Raw genomic sequence first — 22486 nt, forward strand, 5'->3', positions numbered from 1 at the left:
CACGGAGCAAACTTACAATTTTAACTTTTTTCTCTTCAGGTGTCACTGAACACTTACTTTTTAATTTCTCAATTGAGCTCAAGTATTCAGTGTTGGATGATCCTGGAAGTAGGTTTTCTTCCTTTTAGAAATACTGTTGGTATCCGCATTATTAAAGCACGATTCTAAATCTTTTCTAATTTTGTCTGAAATTCGTTGTTTCTTGCTTACAATAGCTGCTTTTGTTTTTCTACTACTCAGTTTTCTTATTTTTGAAGCAGGTGATACCTCTAAATTAGAACATGCAAAATGCAATTTGCTAATAGCGTCCTAATTAGGAATACAAATGTCATTAACAAGGTTACATTATTCTGGTCCTGGAGTCATGATAAATATTTTTGAGTAACAGTTTGGGCACAGGGAAATTCCAGGAATCACATTAAGTTTACCACAGGAAGCTGTTTTACTCGGATCTAACAAGGACAAATGTTCAAGTTTTATTTCCCTCAAACCTTTAATAACTGGCTTTTTATGAACTTTGAGTGGATCAGAGCTTTTCTTTTCCAAAAATGTGATTGTACTTCAGAATATATTTTTTCTCATAATACACACAGATGATACAGAAGATTCTGCTCATAATTTAAACAAAGTTTGTCTATCTTCATCAAAGTCATTAACATTTTTTAAGTTTTTTGAAACTGAACCATAAACAGTTTTGTGACATACTTCACTTACTACATGTCCAATACAGCACCGTTCATCCATTTTGTTGCATTCAAATCAGCCTTTCAAATTTATTTATTATTAAATTTTAAAATTTTTTAAATAATTAAAAATTACACTCAAGACAAAATCACATAAAATATTTTACACTCTCAACGAAGTATTTACTTCCACTGTAACAGAGGTTTCTGAACAGACTGACTACACCAGTGCCACACCCCGCAAATGTAGTGGGGGCACACAGCACATGAACAGACTTGTCACTGACTACTGGGCTCTTGTGCAGACTTGTAACTCTGGCCACTGAGCTGCTGTACACCCTTGTCTTGAGGACTAAACTCATGCACAACTCATGTTGTACCATCCATCATGTCATCCAGTATCTGGAATCTCTTCCTTCGTCGCTTCCTTTTCCCTTCTACATAACCTTCTAAAACTGTTTTTATCAGTCCGTCATTCTTTCTTAATATATGCCCAATCCAATTTCTTTTTCTTCTCTTTGTTACATTTAGTAACTGTCTTTTCTATCCCACTCTTCTCAGTACCTCTTCATTTTTTACTCTGTCCATCCAACTTATTCTTTCCATCTTCAGCCATGTCCAGATCTCAAAAGCCTCCAGCCTTTCTCTGTCTTTTTTCCTCATAGTCCATGTTTCAGCGCCATATAGAAGAACACTCCATACAAGACATTTTATGAGTCTCTGTCTGAGTTCTCTGTCCAGACCGCTGCAGAAGATTCTCCTTTTCTTATAAAACGCCTCTTTTGCCATTGCTATCCTTGTTTTAATTTCTGTGGTGCACTTCCAGTCGGTGTCTATCCTGCTTCCAAGATACTTAAAATTTTGCACCTGTTCTAGTGTTTCTCCATTCAGCACAATTTTTATTTCCTCCTATTGCCAATACTTTTGTTTTATTTGTGTTAATTTTCATTCCATATTTTTTTCCATTGGTTGCAATGGTGTCCACCAAATCCTGTAATTCTTTTTCCCCTGTGGCTAGAAGGACCATGTCATCAGCAAATCTCAAGCACCCTACTCTTCTTCCTCCAATTTCTACTCCTTTGTCATCTAATGAGCATTGGTCAATCATATTTTCCAAGTACAGGTTGAAAAGAGTAGGTGATAAACAGCATCCTTGTCTTACTCCTTTCCCTAGTCTGATCCAGTTTGTACTTTCTCCTCTCACTTTAACTGAACCTGTTTGATTAAGGTATAATGAGTTTATAAGTCTTCTGGTTTTCCAGTCCACTCTCTTTTCCCTCATAATAGTCGCCAGCTTGTCCCAAACCACATTGTCAAATGCCTTTTCTAAATCGATGAAGCACATATATAGGTCTCTTCCTTTTTCAATAAACCTTTCTCCCAAGATTCGTAGGAGCCCTATTGCATCTCTGGTGCCCGTATTCCATCTAAAGCCAAACTGCTCCTCTCCGAGATTCTCCTCTATTACTTTTTCAAGTCTTTTATTAATTATTCTTAACATCACTTTGGCTGCATGTGAAATGAGGCTGATTGTCCTGTGCTCGCTGCATTTCTTGGTTCCTTGTTTTTTTGGTAATGGAATCATTACTGTTGTCAAAAAATCCTCAGGCCATTCACCACTGTCATATATTTTATTACATAACTTCAATATTTCTCTTATTCCATTGTGGTTCAAGCATTTTAGTATTTCTCCCGGTATTGTATCCGTACCTACTGCTTTGCCATTTTTCATTGCAGCAATGGCAGACTTTACTTCTTCCATTATGATGGTCGGTCCTTTCTCTTCATCACTTACACTGTTGTGTGATTCAAGTTCCAGAGTTTCTGGTTTGCTATTTGTGTCATATAGCTCTTTTATATATTCTTCCCACCTCTGGAGGACATCGTCACGGTCTTTGTACACTACCTCTTCGTCTTTACTCAAAATTTCCATAGTAGCACTTCCTGCTCTGTTTTGTTCCCATGTCATAGTCTTTACTCTGTTGTATAGTAAGTCATATCTTCCCTTCCTGTCCAGTTCTTCAATTTCATCACATTCCTCTTTCAGCCATTTTTTCCTAGCCTGCTCTGTTTCTCTTCGCAGTTCGTTATTTAACCTTCGGTATATCTTTCTTGCATCTTCAGTGTTCTTGTTTTTCAATTTTCTTCTCTCCTCCATCTTGGAAATCATTTTTTGTGTGACCCATGGTTTTTTTACCTTTTCCCTTTTACATATCCTATATTTTGCTGTCCTGCTTTAATGATTCCTTCTTTCAGCATATTCCAGTACTCATTGGCATTATCAGGTGCTTCTTTGTCTCGTAATGTGTTTAAAAAGTCCCGAGACAGCATTTCTGTAATTTGTTCTTTGTTGGACCTTATCTTCTCTAGATCCCACTTCTTCACCATTGTTGCCTTTTTCAGTTTTTTTCATTCTTATTTTTATTTCTGCCATAAGTAAGTTGTGGTCACTATTAATATCTGCACCTGGTAATGTGTACACCTTCTTGATTCCATTCCTGTATCTTTCTTCTACCAGTATAAAATCGATTTGGTTTCTGTATTTATCCCCTGGTGATTTCCAAGTGTAGATCCTCCTCTTATGGTTCTTGAACCATGTGTTTGCCGCTATCAGCTGCCTTTCCCTGCAGAAGTCAATTAACCATTCACCTCTGTCATTTCTCTTTCCAAGACCATGACTGCCTACTATGTTTCCCTCTTTCCCTTCTCCCACAATGTCGTTCCAGTCTCCCATTACTATTTTGCAGCATTTTTTATTTTCGTCCATTATTCTCTCTATTACATTGTACGTTTCCTCTACAATTTGGTCATCATGTTCTGAAGCTGGCATATACACCTGGACAATCAGTAAATCTTTTTGTGCTCCTTTCAGCCTTACACCAATAGCCTTACACCAATAACCCGGTCATTTGCATAGTCTACATATTCCACACATTTAGCCAATTCCTGTGTCATAATCATTCCTACTCCATTAATTCCTTTTACTTCTCCTCCTGATAATATACAATAAACTAATATAATAATATACAATACAATAATAATACAATAATAATATACAATAAACTATCTAAATAGGCAACAACCATAAGATCAGCTGCTGTGTAATGTCAATTATTTCAATTCAGTCCCACCAGAGATAACTAGCCCCAAACTTTACACAAAATAAAAATAGTCAAATTTCAAAAAATTATAAAAAATTAAGGAAACATTTTTCAGCGTTCTTGTTCAATATAATGTTAGTAGTTTAATGATATCTAATTAAAGTAAAAAATACACTCAGATAATTCACTACTTGGTTGTTATTTGTGGGTCTACAATGTGGATTTTCTGTGTTTTCAATAGCAAACTTTGGAGGTAATTTTGACTGGTTATTTTGGGTAATAATCAATGTTGTAGAGGAGACTTTTCTAAAAACAATCATGTCAATTGCGATGTTGTGGCTTAACCCAGTGTACTGATATTCACATTAACACTGACTTCTCCAAACTGAAAAACCATTATGCGTTTACAAATAAAAATGGCCGCCCTTCAGTAACGGTGCAAGGCAAATTTTTCTTTTCAGAAATGTTTTGAACTTCCCAATTATAAGTTAATCACACGTATATATATATATATATAAAAAAAAAAAAAAAAAAAAAAAAAAAAAAAAAAAAAAATTTAAAAATGGTCAAGCAACCCTCATTGGACACTTCATATGGAGTGACCCAATACTCATTAGCCTAAGAGTGAATAATATGAAACTAAAAATCAGCATACAATTTAGGGTTTTGCATTTTCATCCATAAAGGTTTTACCTGCTTAACAACAAACAATAACTCATTTTTAAAGAAAGATTTTTGAAGTTATTTCATAAATAGGAGTTTGATTCTTTAAAGAATTGGGAGTGGGGCATTGTTGTTACTGGTACACTAATCTGCTACAGTGGTGCCCCAAGGTAAAGGTTCAGTCTCACACTATAACAACTTTAATAACACTGATAACCCAAACAGGAAAAAACGTAAGTTTTGGTTAAACCTTTTGCTTCTGCAGGTTACTTAGGGCAATAATATTAACTTTGTTACGAGAGATCAATAAATTACCTTTGGTGTTCCCAGTTTTTCTACTGAAGGTACTATCTGAAGTGAAGCATACTTTGCTTCCAGTCTCTTCTGCTTGGTTTCTGGCTTTTCACCATCTGTACAAAAAAAAGTTTCAAGATATCCTTTAAGCTGCAGATTTAACATAAAACAAGAATAATAGATCATTAAGGTGAGTTACCCTTGCAATAAGGCCGAGGCAAAATATTTTGGAATGTTGCAGCATGTAAAAGATCACAGACTTCTTCTTGTGAGAGTGCTTGTTCCATCAGTAAACAGAATAGAATAGTATTTCCAAATTCCCTAAAGCTATGGAACATTTCTGTTCTTGCATCTGGGTATTGCACAATATCATTCAACTGTGCATGATAGTAGCCAAGGACACCTAAAACGACAATAATAATAATAATAATAATAATAATAATAATAATAATAATAAAAGATCAGACAGTCCAAATAAGAACACTGTAAAAAAAAGGGATGCACCACGAAGGAATTATCTTAATGGGATGGCAAAAGGTAGGTGTAACATACATGTACAGAGAAACAAATTACTACACTTTCAGAAAAATTGAATGATTTATTTAGGAGAAAGAGCTTCATAAATTGAGCGAACAACAAGGCGTTGGTCCACCTCTGGCCCTTATGCAAGCAGTTATTCAGCTTGATATTAATTGATCAAGTTGTAAAATATCCTCCTGAGGGATATCAATCAAAATGCTGTCCAACTGGCGCATTAGATCATCAAAATCTGGAACTGGTTGGAGAGCCCAGCCCATAATGCTCAATTCCAGGCTGGACTTATCACTGATGATAATGCTGTTCCAATCGACGAGATTCCAGGCCTAATGATCAGTGAAGACGTGTCTGGAGACACCCCAGTCAACAATGAGATACCAACCTGACTATCGCCCACCATACAGACAAACCACCAGCAATGGTGGTCTGGAATGCCATTTCATTTCATAGCAGAACCTGTTTGGTTGTCATCCACTGTACCCTTATAACACAGCAGTACATCGATGATATCCTAGGTCCTGTTTTGTTGCCCTTCATGGCAAGACATTCTGGGCTTACATTTCAGCCCTTCCACATATGGTGAGAGTTTCTACTGCTTTTCTTTGTGCTTGCCAAACCCTACCCTGGCCAGCATGGCCACCAAATTCTCTCCCCAATTGAAAATGTTTGAAGCATTATGGGCAGGGCCTTCCAAACAGCTCAGGATTTTTACAATCTAACAAGGAAATTGGACAGAATTTGGCATGATATCCCCCAGGAAGACATCCGACATAGCTATCAATCAATGCCAAGCTAAATAACTGCCTGCATGTGGATCAACACAGTATTGACTTGCCGAATTTGTGAAGCTCTTTCTCTTGAATAAATTATCCAATTTATTATAAACTGTAATTAATTGGTTGTCTGCACATGTATGTCACATCTTCTGATTTCAGATAATTCCTTCACGGTGCACCTGCAATGCAAGTCTCTATAACTCTGAAATATGAGAGCTTTACTTCACTTTTCATATCTTGTTACACAGGGCGTTTCACATATGATGCAAGCACTGCCTCTGGATTCACACAGCAACCAATACCTGAGGTAAGCTCTGTTCATTTGTAATGCTGCAGTCTGTGACTTGGGCCCTTGAGACATGGGAAATCAGTTTTAACACAACCAGACAAGTTCAGAGCAGCCTTGGGAGGAGCTCTTTGATAACTGTTGCTTCATTTAACAGTTCACGTTAATGTGTCATTAACATCTGCCCACAGAGCTGGGTACAAATGCAAATAGTCCACTGACTTATCAATTAAGATACTCTTGCTCAATGTCACTCTTGCAACTGTCTACTACAATTCGTGCATAATCACGAGGTTGATCCCAAAAGACGTGGCTACATTTATTGGGGTAAATGAACTTGGAACACAATCAATGTTGGAATTAGCCTATAATTAAAAACGCTGTAGTACTGTCACTGCCACATTGTCCTGCAGGAAATTAGTTGTTAGTTCTCTGAAAAAAGATTGCCGTATTTTGTTCATATACCCTTCAGAAGTTATGTTTTCTTGGAAAAAGGTCGGTCAAGTTATGTGTTGCTCTCAATGCATACCATGGTCCTGTTTTCACATAATGCAGGAGTTCTTGCTGTATCTGATGAGAATTTTCACAATTCCAGTGTCAACTCTTCTGTGATTTCACATATCCTGGCAAACACAGCCATGCTTCATTTTCTCCATCATGCACAGATAGCAACAGCCAATTGTAGTACTGGCACAAGGAGTGGATGCAGTATCATTACTTCCTAAAGTTTCAGTTAGCTTTTGTGCACAACTAGTTGATCAGATACTACTGACATATCGGTCTGAAGTGCTAAATGGTGCAACAATTTTCTTGAAACTCCTTAGACAGCCTCCTAGGACTCGTCTAGTTTGGCTAAGACCAATAAACCAACTGTCTGAGACTGAGGAACGATCCACAATGCTGCTGGTGATTGGAAGTTGGCCCTCTGAATTGGTTGCCATAACTCCAGGCATAACTTGTATATGAAAAAGAGGAATGAGAAGGAAATAAAAGTACGGATGGGAAACTAGTGACTCCCAGCCGCACAGGGCAGTGTGGAAATGCAATAGCAAAAGTTGATAATTCGTGCCGGACTGGGACTCGAACCCAGATTTACTAGTTTTTATGAGCGGTTGCCTTAACCACTTCGGTCAGCCAGACACGGCCCTGACCAACTCAAATTTCCAACTTATCACATGCTGCAATGCAGTGTCTCTCGTCCATTAATCCCCTGCTCACAATTCCCGTAGGAGTTTGGATGATTTTAGTGCATCTGCACTGAAGCAAATATCATGGAGCCAGCAGACAGAACAGACACTACCTGTATATACACACATTTCTGTGGTAGTGTGATGGACTCATGACCTTTGCTTAAATGTGGATGGACTAAAATCGTTCAAACTCCTATGGGAATCAATAATTTGTGAGTACGGGGTAAGTGGACGAGGGATGCTGCATTGCAACATGTGATAAGTTGGAAATTTGAATTGGTCAGGGGCTGTGTCTGTATGGCAAAAGCAGTTAAGCCAACAGCTCATGAAAAGCAGTAAACACAGATTCAAATCCCAGTCTGGCACAAATTTTCAACTTATGTCACTGCATTTCCACAAGGCCCTGAGTGGCTGGAAGTCACTACATTCCCACATAGTACTATAATTTGGGTAACCCTGTGTATTAAAAGCCAAGCCAAGAGTAAGGCTGTCATAATAATCTGAAGTTTCAGTTCATGCAGCTCATTGTTAAAGTGTCTTGGAATCATAACTCTGCTACGATTTCACATCTGTTGCCTTTTGGGAATTGTAGTTAACACTATGGACTCATACAAAAGAAGTGTCACATTGACTGAGTGAAGGCTGAACATAAACCACTTTTTACTTGGGTAACTCTTCCTTAACCACTGAGAAGAAAGGACTGTACTATTTTTGAAGTTTTAATTTTAATGGGCTTTCAACTGAAATGGAACTTTGAGCAAGAAACACCATATTTTAAAATCTATGTTAATAAAAGACTTCCTTGTAGCATATTCCTTCTATTCTGTACAGAAATTCCTGACAGCAGTTTAGAGTAAAACCGGCTACAGTGTGCAAACTTCACGTGTTCAGCGTGTGTGGGCACTTTGTGATAAATTTGCAAGCCTGGAGTATGTGTAGAAATTAGTCATATGAACAGTAAAATATCTGAAGTCGCATGCATTATTCCATTGTCAGTCGCAACTGTCTTTGATGGAACGGAACGAAGAGTAGGGAGACTTCACATATTATTACAAAGTATGTTGGTTAAGTCAAGGGCCATGGCTGGAATGATTTTTCAAATTATAACTCGCTATTGTTGAATTTATGAAGGAAAAAGGAGTGCAGGAATGAAAATTAGAACATATGGAATGGATTGCAGACTTTGCATTTTAAGTAGACTTGACTGTACACTGCTCACAGTGAGACATTGCAAGGTAACTTATTTTCTGATTTGATGGGGATGTATTAAAAAGAAAATAGCATAGCAGAATGGACACATTCTGATGAAGACAGTCCACTTCTCTAGGTTCACTACCGTTAAAGAAAATGCCAGGTTTGAAGAATTCATTGTGACCTTGAAAAAATTATGAGGACAGTTTTATAAAGATTTTGAGTACAGTGTCAGTCTTACATCTGTTTCTGTGCTATTTTTGAGACCATTTGCCATTTCAGTTGAGAGGCCGCCATGCCTGGGCTGATGTAGCAGATTGACCTGCAAGGTAACTCCAGTTTTAATGACAAATCTTTTTATGTTAAAACTGTCCAGTACATTTACTTTACTTTCCTCAGGTGGAGTTTCCAAGTCTCCATAATGAGGTAGCAAAAGTTCTACAATATTTTGATCGACACATTTGGGTGAAAGATCTTTTTTTTATTATGAAACTAAATACGTCATAATTACATGACAACTTGGGTGTGAATCTCTGCGAAATTGTCTGCGTCTGTCCGTATGCCGACAGTCTGTACCAGATAAAAATTATATTATGTCTCCAGTGCACCAAAAATAATTAAATAATACTGAAAATTTGTTTTGTTTGTGATCTATGTTGGTGATAAATTCGAAATATAAAACCATAACATATGCAGTGCGGCTACACTGCCATTTAAATGTAGCGCATTCACAGTTTTTCCCCCTTCCTCTTCCTTGCGCTCACATACTGTTGTGTGGTGGTGGGGGAAACATGAAGTGAGGTGGAGTGCTTGGGCACTGGGGCCCGGGCAGGGCCCGCAAGCCGAAATCTTGGTTGCCCCTAGTTTATAGCCATGAATGTTATTATTTATCACACATACTTAAGCAAAGATTTTCCGGCCCGTTTTGAAATTCTTGTAGACTTATTTCTTGAATTTTAAAATTTTCTATCAGTTTTCTGGAGATTATATCATTAGATGATTCGTGTCCAAGTACTTTGGTTTGCATGGTACCATAGAACCTGATGAACTAAAAACAAAACTAGTGACGCTTTTGATGTTAAACTTGAAAAGTTTTTTTTTTAAGAACATCGTATTTGCCATTGACTGTAGAATTGGGATTGAGTCAAATGCTTTTCAGAAATCAAAAAATACTGCATCTACCTGACTGCCTTGATCCAAAGCTTTCAGTATGTCATGTGAGAAAAATACAAGTTGGGTTGCACAAGACTGATGTTGATGGAATCTGTGCTGTTTGGCACTAAGGTCATTTTGTTCAAGATACCTCAAAATGTTTGAGCTCAGAATGTATTCTAATATTCTACAAAAAATCAATGTCAAGGATATTGGACAGTAGTTTAGTGGATCACTTTCTTGTAGATAGAAGTGGCATGCTTTTTTCCAAAAACTGGGCATGTTTTTTTTTGTATGAGAGATCTACAACAGATTAATGTTAGAAGAGAGTCCACAAATTCAGCATAGAATTCCAGGCATTCCACTGGGCTCTGGAGCTTTAACAATTCAGTTGTTTCTCAACATCACAGACACTAATACTTATTCCTTTCTTTTTCCAGTGGTATGACAGTTAAACTGGGGCAATTCTCCTGGGTTTTTCTTTGAAAAGGAACATCTGAAAACAAAGTTAAGCACTTCAGCTTTTACTTTGCTGCTCACAATTTCAGTTCCTGTCATTTGCTAGGGACTGGATACTAACTTCGGTCCTACTAGCACACTTTATATACAACCAAAATTTCTTTGGGTTTTTCAAAAGATCATTTGACAATATTCTGCTATGGTAGTCACTGAAGACATCGTGCATTGCTCTCTTGACAGCCAAACGTGTTTCATTCAGCATGTCTCTATCTTTAGTCCTACACTTTGTTTTCCACCTATCATGAAGTTGTCTCTGTTTCTTCAGAAGTTTCTTTACAGTGACCATGGAGGTTCCCTGGGCACACATCTATCCAGTGCAAGGTGACCTACTTTTAAACTTGAGCCGAGCCATAATTCGTCTACATGCTCCTGACCTGTGCTGAAAGTTTCAAGTACCTCCTTTAGAAAGATACTACGGATTTTTTTATCTAGTTTACTGAACACAGATATCTTTCTGCTTGCTTTAGTTGTCCTTTGTACTTTGGAAATCATTGTCACCACAGTTGCATCATGGTTGTTGATACCAGTTTTGACGTGGACATTCTCAAAGAGGTCAAGTCTGTTTGTTTCCGTTACACCAAATATACTTACATCATGAGTGGGGCTCCTAACTATCTGTTCTAGGTAGTTTTCAGAGAAGTTATTTAATAATGTTTCACAGAATATCTTATCATGCCCAACACTAACAAAACTGTAATTTTTCCAGTTGTTGTACGATTAAAGTTTCTGCCAATGATTACAGTATAATTGGGAACTTACATACAAATGAATTGAGTTTTTCTCTAAAGTTTTAAGTTACATCAGGAGATGAGTTTGGTGGGCGACAGAAGGATCTGAATATCATATTATGCCCAACTCTGATACTGAGTCTTGTCCAAACAATCTTACATGCAGCTTCAATTTCTATCTCCAAGGATTTGAGTTTCGAGTCGACAAATACACCACCTCAGTTTCCCATTTGCATATACTTTCAATATAAACTTCAATTATCCCCAAAAATCTCACTGCTATCAATTTCAGGTTTCAACCAACTTTCTGTACCTAATATTACGTCAGCTGCTTTTCATGAACACTTCGAACTCTGGCACTTTGTTGTGAATGCTTTGGCAGTTTACCATTAGGATTTTAATACTCTCACCTGTGGGAGGAAATGTTACACTGATACTTCTGGGTTTCCTACAGCAATAATTATCTGGATTGGATGGAGAGTCATATAATCTAAAAAAAAAAACCTACCTAAGTAGCAGGCTCTGATATTAGTGCACACCTGACCTATTTAGGGGGACGCTACAGTTCTCAGCCCTATGGCGCAACTCCAGGAAGTTGCAGCCTAGATTGTCACAGAACTTTCGAATCTCTGGTTCAGTCCTTCCACTCGAGTCAGAACCAAAGGGCCACAATCAGTTCTGGGGACAATGTTGCAAATTGGGAGCTTCGCTGAAACTCCGTGCACAAGGTTGGTCTTCTAAACCCTCTCTGTCAATTGCTGGAATGACCCGAGTATGACCTAAGAGCCCAGACAACAGACATCATGTGTTCCAATGTGTGCCACAATCTGCAGTAGGTTGCAACCTATTCCCTTAATGGCTGCTGGAAGATACCTCTTCAACGTATTGAATGAGACCCCCAAGCATACACACTGAGTGCACCTGGTGTCCTTTCCTGTCCCTTGCTGCCATTTCCCTAAGAGGTACCATCATTTGCCGTATGTATGAACTGCCGGCGATTAAGAGATCCTTGCCCTTTGGGGTTTGACTCCTCTTGAAACCAGACAAAACAAGTTTCCCCGAAACAGATGAAATGAGTCCCACTGGCTCAGTTGTAGTTTCAGTGAGAGATAGCACTTCAAATCTGTTGGTTGGGGGATACAACAGCCCGAGTCCTCATTAGTCCCTGTCCACCCCATACAGGACACCTAGATCTACCATTGACCCACCCCTCATAGTCAAGTTGACAAGTAATGTTAGATCCTGTACTTTCTGCAGAGAAGACAGTAACCACAGGAGATGATAGTATTGAGGTACCTCTCATACTGGTATCACAGATACACAACTCTTAGGAGCTCTTCCAACACACAGAGTCACAGCAGCTGCCACTTGTTTGACAGTAGTCGGAGCCATTTCCAGTTGCTTGTGAATGTCAACCAACTCACCCAGTGTTTGAGAACAGCATTCACAGTGGAGCTGCATTTTGGCTGGTGCACTGTATTATAAGGCAGTGAATAAATATCTAAAAATTTGCTAATTTCCTGTAAGAATTGAAGCAAACTTCATCAGAATTATTTTCGTAGCACGGAGGAAGACTTGCGAGTGCGTACGTGTGGCTACTATCATTGAGCGCAACATAAAACCACTCTCATGGTGGGAGAGAAGTTCTCTTTTCTGCCCCACTCTAAGAGAGCAATGTGTATTACTGGTTAATCACAGCAGGTTGCTAATGTTATAAATTTTTCCTTGGTCAGATCTCAGAAGGTCTAACACAATTGGCTAAAGAGAATATGGTGTTGGCAGAACCAGCAGGATTTTGAGAAGCAGAGCACATGGATACTAAGCCTTAGATCTCCAGAAAAGGAGTAGTTCATTTTAGATCTGTTTAGGAGGAGTTGCTTTGTCTCTGACAATACCCTGGGCTGAAATTATAACTTTTAGCTATCACTGTAGTTATCTTCTGCACCCAAGGTTTAGAATGATGACAAGCAAGACCTGCATTTGCATGGGTCTTTGTAAAGGGACTGCAAAGATGTTTGTTACAAGTTAGGGCTTTGCTTTTGTAAATTAATTCACGCAGTCAGCTAGTTACACACTGCAAGTGCTTAACAAGGGAACTGTTGCTTGCATCTACATTTTTGGTTCTGCTCTTTAATCTGAGTTAGGTAGTAGCTTATGACCCTGTAGCAAAGTCCACTGATTCAATTGTGAGTTGACACAGCTTCTAATAAAAAGCGACTTAACTTTGATTTCCAGTGTCCTTTTTAAATTGATACTGTAAATTATTTGCATGTTTCCACATTTTAACAAATTTCTAGTGCATATTTCTATCATCTTTAGTGTGGATAGGAACTGTGATTGCTTAATTCTGATGAGAGCTGAGTTGATGACTGTTTGGTCACAGCCCCAGTAGGTGCTGGCTTTAATCACGCAGCTTGAGGCTGTTGCCAATGGGCGTCATTGTGTGGGGCTGAATGTGGGTGAGGAATATCCAGCACTATCACCTGTTGCCCAATTGATCCACTACTATGGCCGCCCTGGTTACTGCCCACACTGAGATTGAACCCTCATCTGTGGTTGAGTGGGAACTTGTTCCAAGGTAAGGCAGGCAGCAAAAGACTTTCCAGGGGGCCGATTGGAGGGCCTCCATGATTTTCTATGAAACAGGTTTCAGGTGATATCTGCGTCTGATAAAGATCTTCAGCCAGATGCAGTCACTTGCCCTGTTTGAGGCGAAGTCTTGGCCTGCAAGTTCTGGGGAGTTACAGAGAGTGGGATTACTGGTAGTTGGGAGCTCCAATGTTAGGCTTGTAATAGGGCCTCTTGGGGATATGACTGCCGAGGAGGGGAAGAAGTCAATTGTACATTCCATGTGCATACCAGACGGAGTCATCCCAGATGTGGAACAGGTGGTTCCAAATGCCATGAAGAGCACAGGGTGCAGCAAACTGCACATGATGGCTGATGTTGGTGCTGACGATGTGTGTTGCTTTGAATCAGAATAGGTTCTCTCTGGCTTCAGGTGGTTAGCTGAAGTGGTAAAAACTGCCAGTCTTGCTTGTGAGATGAAGGCAGAGCTCACCATCTGTTACATCATTGACTGGACCAACTGCAGACCTTTAATACAGAGCCAAGAGGAGGGTCTGAAGCAGGTGCCCAGATGGTTCTGTTACCATGTAGGCTACAGATCCCTCCACTTCTGCCATATGGTGATGGGGTTTCAGGTTCCGCTTAATAGATCAGGGATCCATTAAACACAGGAGGTGGCTACCATTACACGCAGGAGTTGGCTACATGGGTACCAGGCCCTCATCGAAGGGACTGGGCAGATTTTAGGTTAGTGCATCTCATCTCAGGAAATTACAGAAAGGGCATTAGTGTAGAAGGGCACACAGCAAAAACAGGATGAGCATAACGTAGCAGCAGTCAGTGTTATAGTTGTCAACTGTCAAAACTGTGTTGGGAAAAAACTAGCTCCAAGTGCTAATAGAAAACACTGCAGCTCATATCGCCATGGGTACTGAACGCTGGCTGAATCCAGAGATAAGTTCTGCGGAAATTTTTACAAAGCATCTAACGGATTTCAGAAATGACAGATTAAATATAGTTGGTGTCGGCATGTTTGCTGCTGTCAGAAGTAGTTTATTTGTCATAAAATTGACATACTGTGAGTTAGTACAGGTAGAGGTTAAACTTGATAACCTGAATAAATTAATAATTGGTTCCTTTTACTAAACACTAGACTCAGGTGAACAGTTCAAAGAAAACTTTAGCCTCGTTTCAAATAAGTACCCCACTCATACAATTATAATTGGTGGTGACATCAATGTCTCCTCAACATGTAGGCAAAATTACGTCTTCAAAGGTGGTGGTAAGCATAAAATATCACCCAAAATTTTACTGAATGCTTTCTCTGCAAATTCCTTTGAGCAATTAGTTCAGGAGCCCACTCAAAGTGCGAATGGTTGCCGAAACAACAAATAAGACTGGGCAAATAGAAAGCTCATGACGGATACACAGAATCAGAGACTCAGATAGTTCTGTGACCATGTAGCCTGCAGATTCCTCGACTTGCACTACAGGGTCACCAGGTCATCGTAACAAGACTGAATATTGTAAAACCCAACTCATAATATGTCTATCTAAAAAGGCAGATAAAAATTTCACTTAATGTGTTCATAAAAGACAGTCTCCTCTTCTTCTACATTGTCTGTGTAAGCATAGACAAGAAGTGGCTTAAATTCAAAGAAATAGTATTGGGAGCTACTGAGAAATGTAAAGCAAATTGTGTTGAACCCCCATGGTACACAAAACAGGTGAGAACATTGTTGTGGAAATGCCAAAAAGGCATGCCAAATTTAAAAGAAGACAAAATCTCCAAGATTGGCGATGTTTTCGAAATTTAGCATGGACTTCAATGTGAGATGCTTTCAATAGTTTACACAAAGAAACTCTGTCACAAAACCTAGCAGAAAATTCGAAAAGGTTCTGGTCCTGTTTAAAGTATACAAGCCGCCAACACAATCTATACCTTTGCTGCACGATATCAATGGTAATGTTACTAAAGATAATGCCTCTACAATGGAGTTACTAAACTCGGCTTTCTGAAAGTCCAAAGAAGATAAGTAAATGTTTCAGAATTCAAATCAAATACAGCTGCCAATATGAGTAACTTAGAAACAGATATCATCAGTGCAGCAAAGCAGTTTAAATCACTTAATCAAAGGAAGTTTTTCAATTCAGGTAGTATACCAATTACAGTCTTACAGCTCCATCATATGCAACTGCTCGCTCAACGAAAGAACCATACTTAAAGACTGGAAAGTTGCGGAGGTCACATGAATACTCAAGAAAGGAAATCTAAATTATCTACTGAATTACATACCCATATCACTAACAGACTTTTGCTGTAGAATTCTGAAATATATGTGTGTTCAAACATTATGAATTACCACAGAGAAAACAATTTATTGATAAACAGTCAGCACAGATTCAGAAAATACTGTTCTTGTGAAACACAACTAGCTCTTTATTCACATGAAGTAATGAGTGCTGTCAACAGGGGGTCTCAATTTGATTCCATAATTCCAGATTTCCAGGAAGGCTTTTGACATCATTCCTCACAAGTGAATTCTAATCAAATTGCATGTCTCAGTTGTGCAACTGGATTAATGATTTCTTGTCAGGAAGGTTGCAGTTTGTAGTAACTGTTGAAATGTCATGAAGTCACAGAGAAGTGACATCTGGCATTCCCCAAGGCAGTGGTGATAGGATTTCTGCCATTTCTAATCTATATAAATGAACTGACCAGCCACTGTAAGTTGTTTGCAGGTGATACTTTCATTTGCCATCTTGTAAAGTCGTCAGATAAGCAAAACCAATTGCAAAATGGTTTAGACAAGTCAGCTGTATGGTGCAAAAAGTGGCAACTGACTCACAGTGATGAAAAGTGTTAAGTCATCCACATGTGTACTAAAAGGAATCTGCTACATTTTGGTTACACAATAAATCACACAACTCTAATGGCTGTGGAGTCAACTGAATACTTGGGGGATCACAGTTGTGAATAACATACACTGGAATGGTCACAAAGAGAAAACTAACCGAAGACGTATGCAGGATGGCCCATTTATCTTGGCCACCCTAAAAAACTGTTTGTCCAGATGCAAATTACAAACTGTTTCAAGCAAATGTTCTTTAGCCATCAGGGGGCATCAATCAGCATGATTGCCTTCATTGTAGCTTTGGTTTTTACAAAGATATGAACAGCGGTATTACTTTTTTAAATGGCACCCTGTATTTTTTATTCGGTAATTCATTCCCTCTCCTAAAGACCTCAGATGTATCACAGTGTACCATTCACTGAAACACAACATTATTAATTACATAACACAACACTGATGTTGATGCTCCCAGCACTTAGTGCAGGTACTCAGGGTAATGGAACAGATCCTTGTGCTGACGTTGACAGAGGACAAATGTAAACATAAGTAGAATGCACACCTGTCATTCCATCAATCATCATCAGTTGAAGAGTTGTGTGAGTAGAAAGTACACCAACAAAGAGAAGGCAGAAATGCTCTACTCATCTATGGGGAATTTAAGTTAATAGAACAGTAATTGCAGTACTGTTTTCTTATGTATGGGTACATTTAGTACAGTAGTTTAGTCCTTTTAAATACTGTTGCGTAAAGTAGGCATACAGTAAAGGCTGTCCTTCCTACAAACTGCATCAACATAACGTTTCTTTTATTGTTGTTGAAGGTAGGCGAAATGTTATGCAGGCAGTGGAACTATACACCGAGCGATATCCTGACAAGAACCCACCTTCCCACTGGAAGTTTTCTCGTCTTGTTGCAACGCTTCAGGAAATCGGAAGTTTCAGCACACGATAACGCAACCATTGTATCACTCGCACAGACAAAGCTGCCGAAGTTACTGTTCTCGCTTCCATTGGTATGAATCCACAAGTGAGCACACGGCAGCTTGAACACGAGATTGGCATTCCTACAACCAGTGTACATCGTATTCTTACACGTCACTGGTTCCATCCTTACCATGTACACCTACATTAAGAATTGCATGGGAATGATTTCCAGAATCGTGTACAGTTGTGTCAGTGGGCACAGCAACAAAACCTCGCCAACCTGAACTTCTTCTCCAATGTTCTATTTACTGATGAATGTTCCTTCTCAAACAAAGGACAGGTAAATACAAGGAACATGCATTATTGGCCCAGTGACAACCCACGATGGCTTAGACAGGTGGAACATCAGCGTCAATGGAGAGTTAACGTCTGGTGTGGGATGCTTGGTACTACAATTATTGGCCCTTATTTCATCAATGGTAGTCTAAACAGCATAGTGTATGCCATCTTCCTCAGACAAATTATTCCTCCTCTTCTCGATGAAGTGCCGCTAAGAACCAGACTCTTATGTGGTATCAACACGATGCATGTTCAGCACATAATGGCTCACGTGAACATCATGTTCTGAACCGAAGGTATTCTGCCAGGTGGATTGGTTGAGGAGGAACAGTTACTTGGCCTGCTAGGTCTCCTGATTTAAATCCACTGGACTTTTTTCTTTGGGGATGCATTAAAGACGTTGTCTATAGCGATATTCCAACAACAGAGGACATGCAGGAACATATCATGCTTGCTTGTAATTCTCTTCAGCAGGCAACACTGGAAGCAGTAAATAATTCTTTCATTCATTCAATGAGTGCACCAGTTTATCGGTGTCCAGGGTCACCACTTGAGCACCTTTGAATGTTCTACTCCTGGGCAACGGTACAGGAGAGTCATAGTCAATTTTTTTACTTGGTTTTCATTTGTTTTCTGACAACTTCAGCAAGTGGACAAGTCTGTGATCCTGGGCTCAAAGTCTATGTTGCGTTATGTAATTAATAACATTGTGTTTCAGTGATACATTTTCGAATAGGTCTTTAGGTGAGGAAATGAATTACTGAATAAAAAATAGAGGGTGCCATTTAAAAAAGTCATACTGCTGTTCATATCACTGTAAAAAACAAAGCTACAACAAAGGCAATCATGCTGATTGATGTCCCCCTGACGGCTAAAGAACATTTACTTGAAACATTTTGTAATCTGCTTCTGGACAAACAGTTATTTAGGGTGGTCGTGATAAATGGGGCATCCTGTATATTGGTAGGCTAACTAAAGTCTGTGGTATATTGGTGGAACACTTTTAAGTCACAACAGGTCTACTAAAGAGACTGACTATACTACACTTGTCTGTCCTGTTCTAGAGTAATGCTGCACATTGTTGGATCTGTGTAAGATAGGATTGATGGAGGATATCGAGAAAGTTCAAAGAAGGGCAGCTCGTATTGTATTACTGTGAAATAGGGGAGAGAATGTTACAGATATGATACATTAACTGGCTTGGCAATCGTTAAAACAAAGACAATTTTCATTGCAGGAGGATCCTTTCACAAAATTTCAGTAACAAACTTCTCCTCTGAATGCAAAAATATATTGTTGGCGACTACCTACATATGGAGAAATGATTGTTGTAATAAAATAACAGAAACCAGAGCTTGCACATAAAGGCTTTACAGTTTGTTTTTCCTGTGTGCTGTTCAAGAGTGGAAAGGTAGAGAAATAGCTTGAAGGTGGTTCGGTGAATCCCCTGCAATTAGGTACTTAATTGTGAATTGCAGAGTAGTCATGTAGATGTAAAATGTTGACTAATTCATGAATCATTGGCAGTTTCGTAGGTAATTGTATCATGTCCTTTCCAATTTCATCCATCTGTGCCAAGTGATTATCATGTAGCTTTTGTAATTCATTCGGACCTTGTGCATTTTATAATTATTTATTTTGCCAATCAGTGATTGGAATCAAGTTAATTCATCTTAGTAATAAACAAGATGTTACTGCTATCTTTGGTTTCATTTTGTAGTTCGATGAAACCTACCATTATATGGAAGTGAGCTACAGTACCCATATTTCATGTTTAACTGACCACCCCTGTTTGACTTCAGATGTTCAGTAGTTTCCACTGTGCGACTTTCTCTTCATAACGTTTCACACGATCTTATGGTAAGCAGTCTGTTCAATGTATGGGCCACTGGGTTTAGATCTTATTATCATATCAAGGGTATGCCAAATGTTCAATCACAGTCTCTCACATATCCTGCAGGTAACTGACTCAACTATCAATACAGATTAACCGAAGTCCTTGTGTGTCCTGTACCTAACAATGGGCAGCACACTGAGTCACACCAGTTGATAGCTGACCATGATGTGGTTAACTTGAGATACTGTGCAAGCTCACAAAGCTAGAACACTGCAGAGTTTGGCTGTTAATATAACAACTCACCACCCTCAACAAAGAACACGCTGCTAGTGTGAATTCTGAACATACATGATTAATTCAATGGGTTGACTGATGCTAAGATTTCAACTACTACAGAGGGCTTCATGGACTCTGGTAATGCAAATTGGTAGGTACCAATTTTTCCCCTTTCCATGCCATAATGAAGGACTAGCATTGACAGTTTAAAATATACCCCTGCGTTGTCATAATTTCATCTGAGTATCTTATAGTTATACAGTGGTTGGTCATTTGGAGAAACATTGTATGATAGGCTGATACATATCTATAGAAACACTGAATACCATGTACGTGTTATTAAATGTGTATTCTACACTAACATTACAGAGCTATGTATTATTCCATTTCTCCTTCCTTCCAACTGTTGGGTTTTCCTGTGTTTCTCAGCTCCACCACGCCTTCTCTTTAACTTCTTCGTCTATCTATTTTATGAAGTTGCAATGCCAGCCATGAAAGTTCAATACAGTATTTACTTTTAATAATATGGCTCCCTATATCAAGAGACTTAATGTTTAATAACTTGCCAGATACTTACAGATGAAACTCAATATTTTTTCAAGTTCATTTACTCGTCAAATCTTTTCCAAATAATGACAACTACCAAAGCTTACAGAAAACTAACATGAAGTACATACCTGGAGATCCATAATCATATCGAGGTAATTTGCATACTTTAGGCATTGCATCCATCAGTGTCTTTGTGAATTGCAATAAATTTCCTTGTATTAAGCTCTTAACAATTTTCAGAAGCTCCTCCATTACTACAGCTATTCCTTGATATCCCAGCAAGGCACACATGGTACGAAAATGGTGTGGCCCAACAAATCCTGCAATCAAATTGTAAATTATAATTTTTTTTTTTTTTCCAAATTCTCAAGTTTATGATTACGAAGTGTTGCCTTCACATACCATTGTTATGTTGCAGGATATGCGCACTTACATTAAGATTTCCCCCAAGCAAAATAGACTATTCATTACTGAACTTTTCAACTAACAAAATAATACTTACAAAAAATGCACTCTTGCATTTTGTACCAATCTTAGTCACTCTACATAAACTGCTAACAAAACATTTTGCACCATCCTCATGACTAGCACAGTTCATTATTTTTTGATCAGAATTCTCTTTCTAAATGCTCTTTTGAAAAAAATGGATGTCTCTATGTACAGATGAGTTATGTAATAGATGTAAGAGTAAATTTCCCCCCATCAGTTTAATTCAGCAGAGTCTCCAGTCACGAACGAGACACTGTGGCATGTATGCACTGCTCAGCCTGTCAATATGCTCTGAAGTGACATTTCAAGCTTAAGCTGGGCACACACTAAGGCTTCATGGTGTAGGAAGTTACCTGTCGAATTGGCATTCAACTCAGTGATACAGTTCAAATATTCATCCACTATTTTGAGACATAAAAAACACTGAAGGTTTGCCTCAAAATGATTATCCACAGTCATAAACACTGCCTGGTAACTCACAAACACCACCTGATAATGACTACATACAAATTAGATCATAGATACCCTGAGCAGAATTCAATAAAATTGTCTTTTAGGTGGCAAATGAGAGACTGTTGTGATACAGACAGTACACAACAGTCTCCAATGATAACTATTGGCTTCCAAGCATCGATCCAATTAGATGCAGTCATAAATGACACCTACCATATAATAAAAGGTTTTGTGAAAATTTGTATGACATAGCACGCATTTCAGCTCCAATAGTGAGAAGAACAGGTCACAAATATAGTGAGAAATTCAAGCAGATCTCTAATAAAATGTATGCTATACATGCAGCAGATGACACATACAGTGACTAAAATCAAGAATTCTTGTGTTATACCCTAGCATAGAACCTCCAAGCTGATACCCATCCCAAGAGGATGGAGCCTACGGGCTTCTTTGGAAGCCTTGAGAATGTCCAGTCAATTACAAGTAGATATGGTGCTGGTGGCAATCATCTTACAAGGGAATCTCCCCATCACACCCCCCTCAGATTTAGTTATAAGTTGGTACAGTGGATAGGCCTTGAAAAACTGAACACAGATCAATCGAGAAAAGAGGAAGAAGTTGTGTGGAACTATAAAAAAAAAAAATTAATAAAATATACAAACTGAGTAGTCCACTCGAAGATAGGCAACATCAAGGACAATGGGACCCAAGGAGCGCCGTGGTCCTGTGGTTAGCGAGAGCAGCTACGGAACGAGAGGTCACAGGTTCAAGTCTTCCCTCGAGTGAAAAGTTTAATTTTTTATTTTCAGTATATGTGACAAACTCTTATGTTTTCATCACATTTTTGGGAGTGATTATCACATCCACAGGAAAACCTAAATCGGGCAAGGTAGAAGAATCTTTTTACCCATTCACCAAGTGTACAAGTTAGGTGGGTCGACAACATATTCCTGTCATGTGACGCACATGCCGTCGCCAGCGTCGTATAGAATATATCAGACGTGTTTTCCTGTGGAGGAATCGGTTGACCTATGACCTTGCGACCAAATGTTTTCGGTTCCCATTGGAGAGGCACGT

The 22486-nt window shown here is 38.8% G+C and overlaps 1 protein-coding gene across 2 annotated transcripts in view; it reads right to left on the reverse strand.

Moving 5' to 3' along the window:
- The window catches only part of LOC126095197 (cytoplasmic FMR1-interacting protein), a 159206-nt gene that overhangs the window by 23483 nt on the left and 113237 nt on the right, over window positions 1-22486 (reverse strand). For both annotated transcript variants that reach the window (XM_049909930.1, XM_049909929.1), the window contains 3 exons: window positions 20596-20787; window positions 4941-5144; window positions 4763-4857 (listed from right to left, as the gene is read on the reverse strand). In XM_049909930.1, coding sequence (XP_049765887.1) covers window positions 4763-4857; window positions 4941-5144; window positions 20596-20787 — 491 coding nt within the window. The remainder of the gene's footprint in view (window positions 1-4762; window positions 4858-4940; window positions 5145-20595; window positions 20788-22486) is intronic.

Source organism: Schistocerca cancellata, chromosome 8, assembly GCF_023864275.1.
Source record: "Schistocerca cancellata isolate TAMUIC-IGC-003103 chromosome 8, iqSchCanc2.1, whole genome shotgun sequence".
NCBI lineage: Eukaryota > Metazoa > Arthropoda > Insecta > Orthoptera > Acrididae > Schistocerca > Schistocerca cancellata.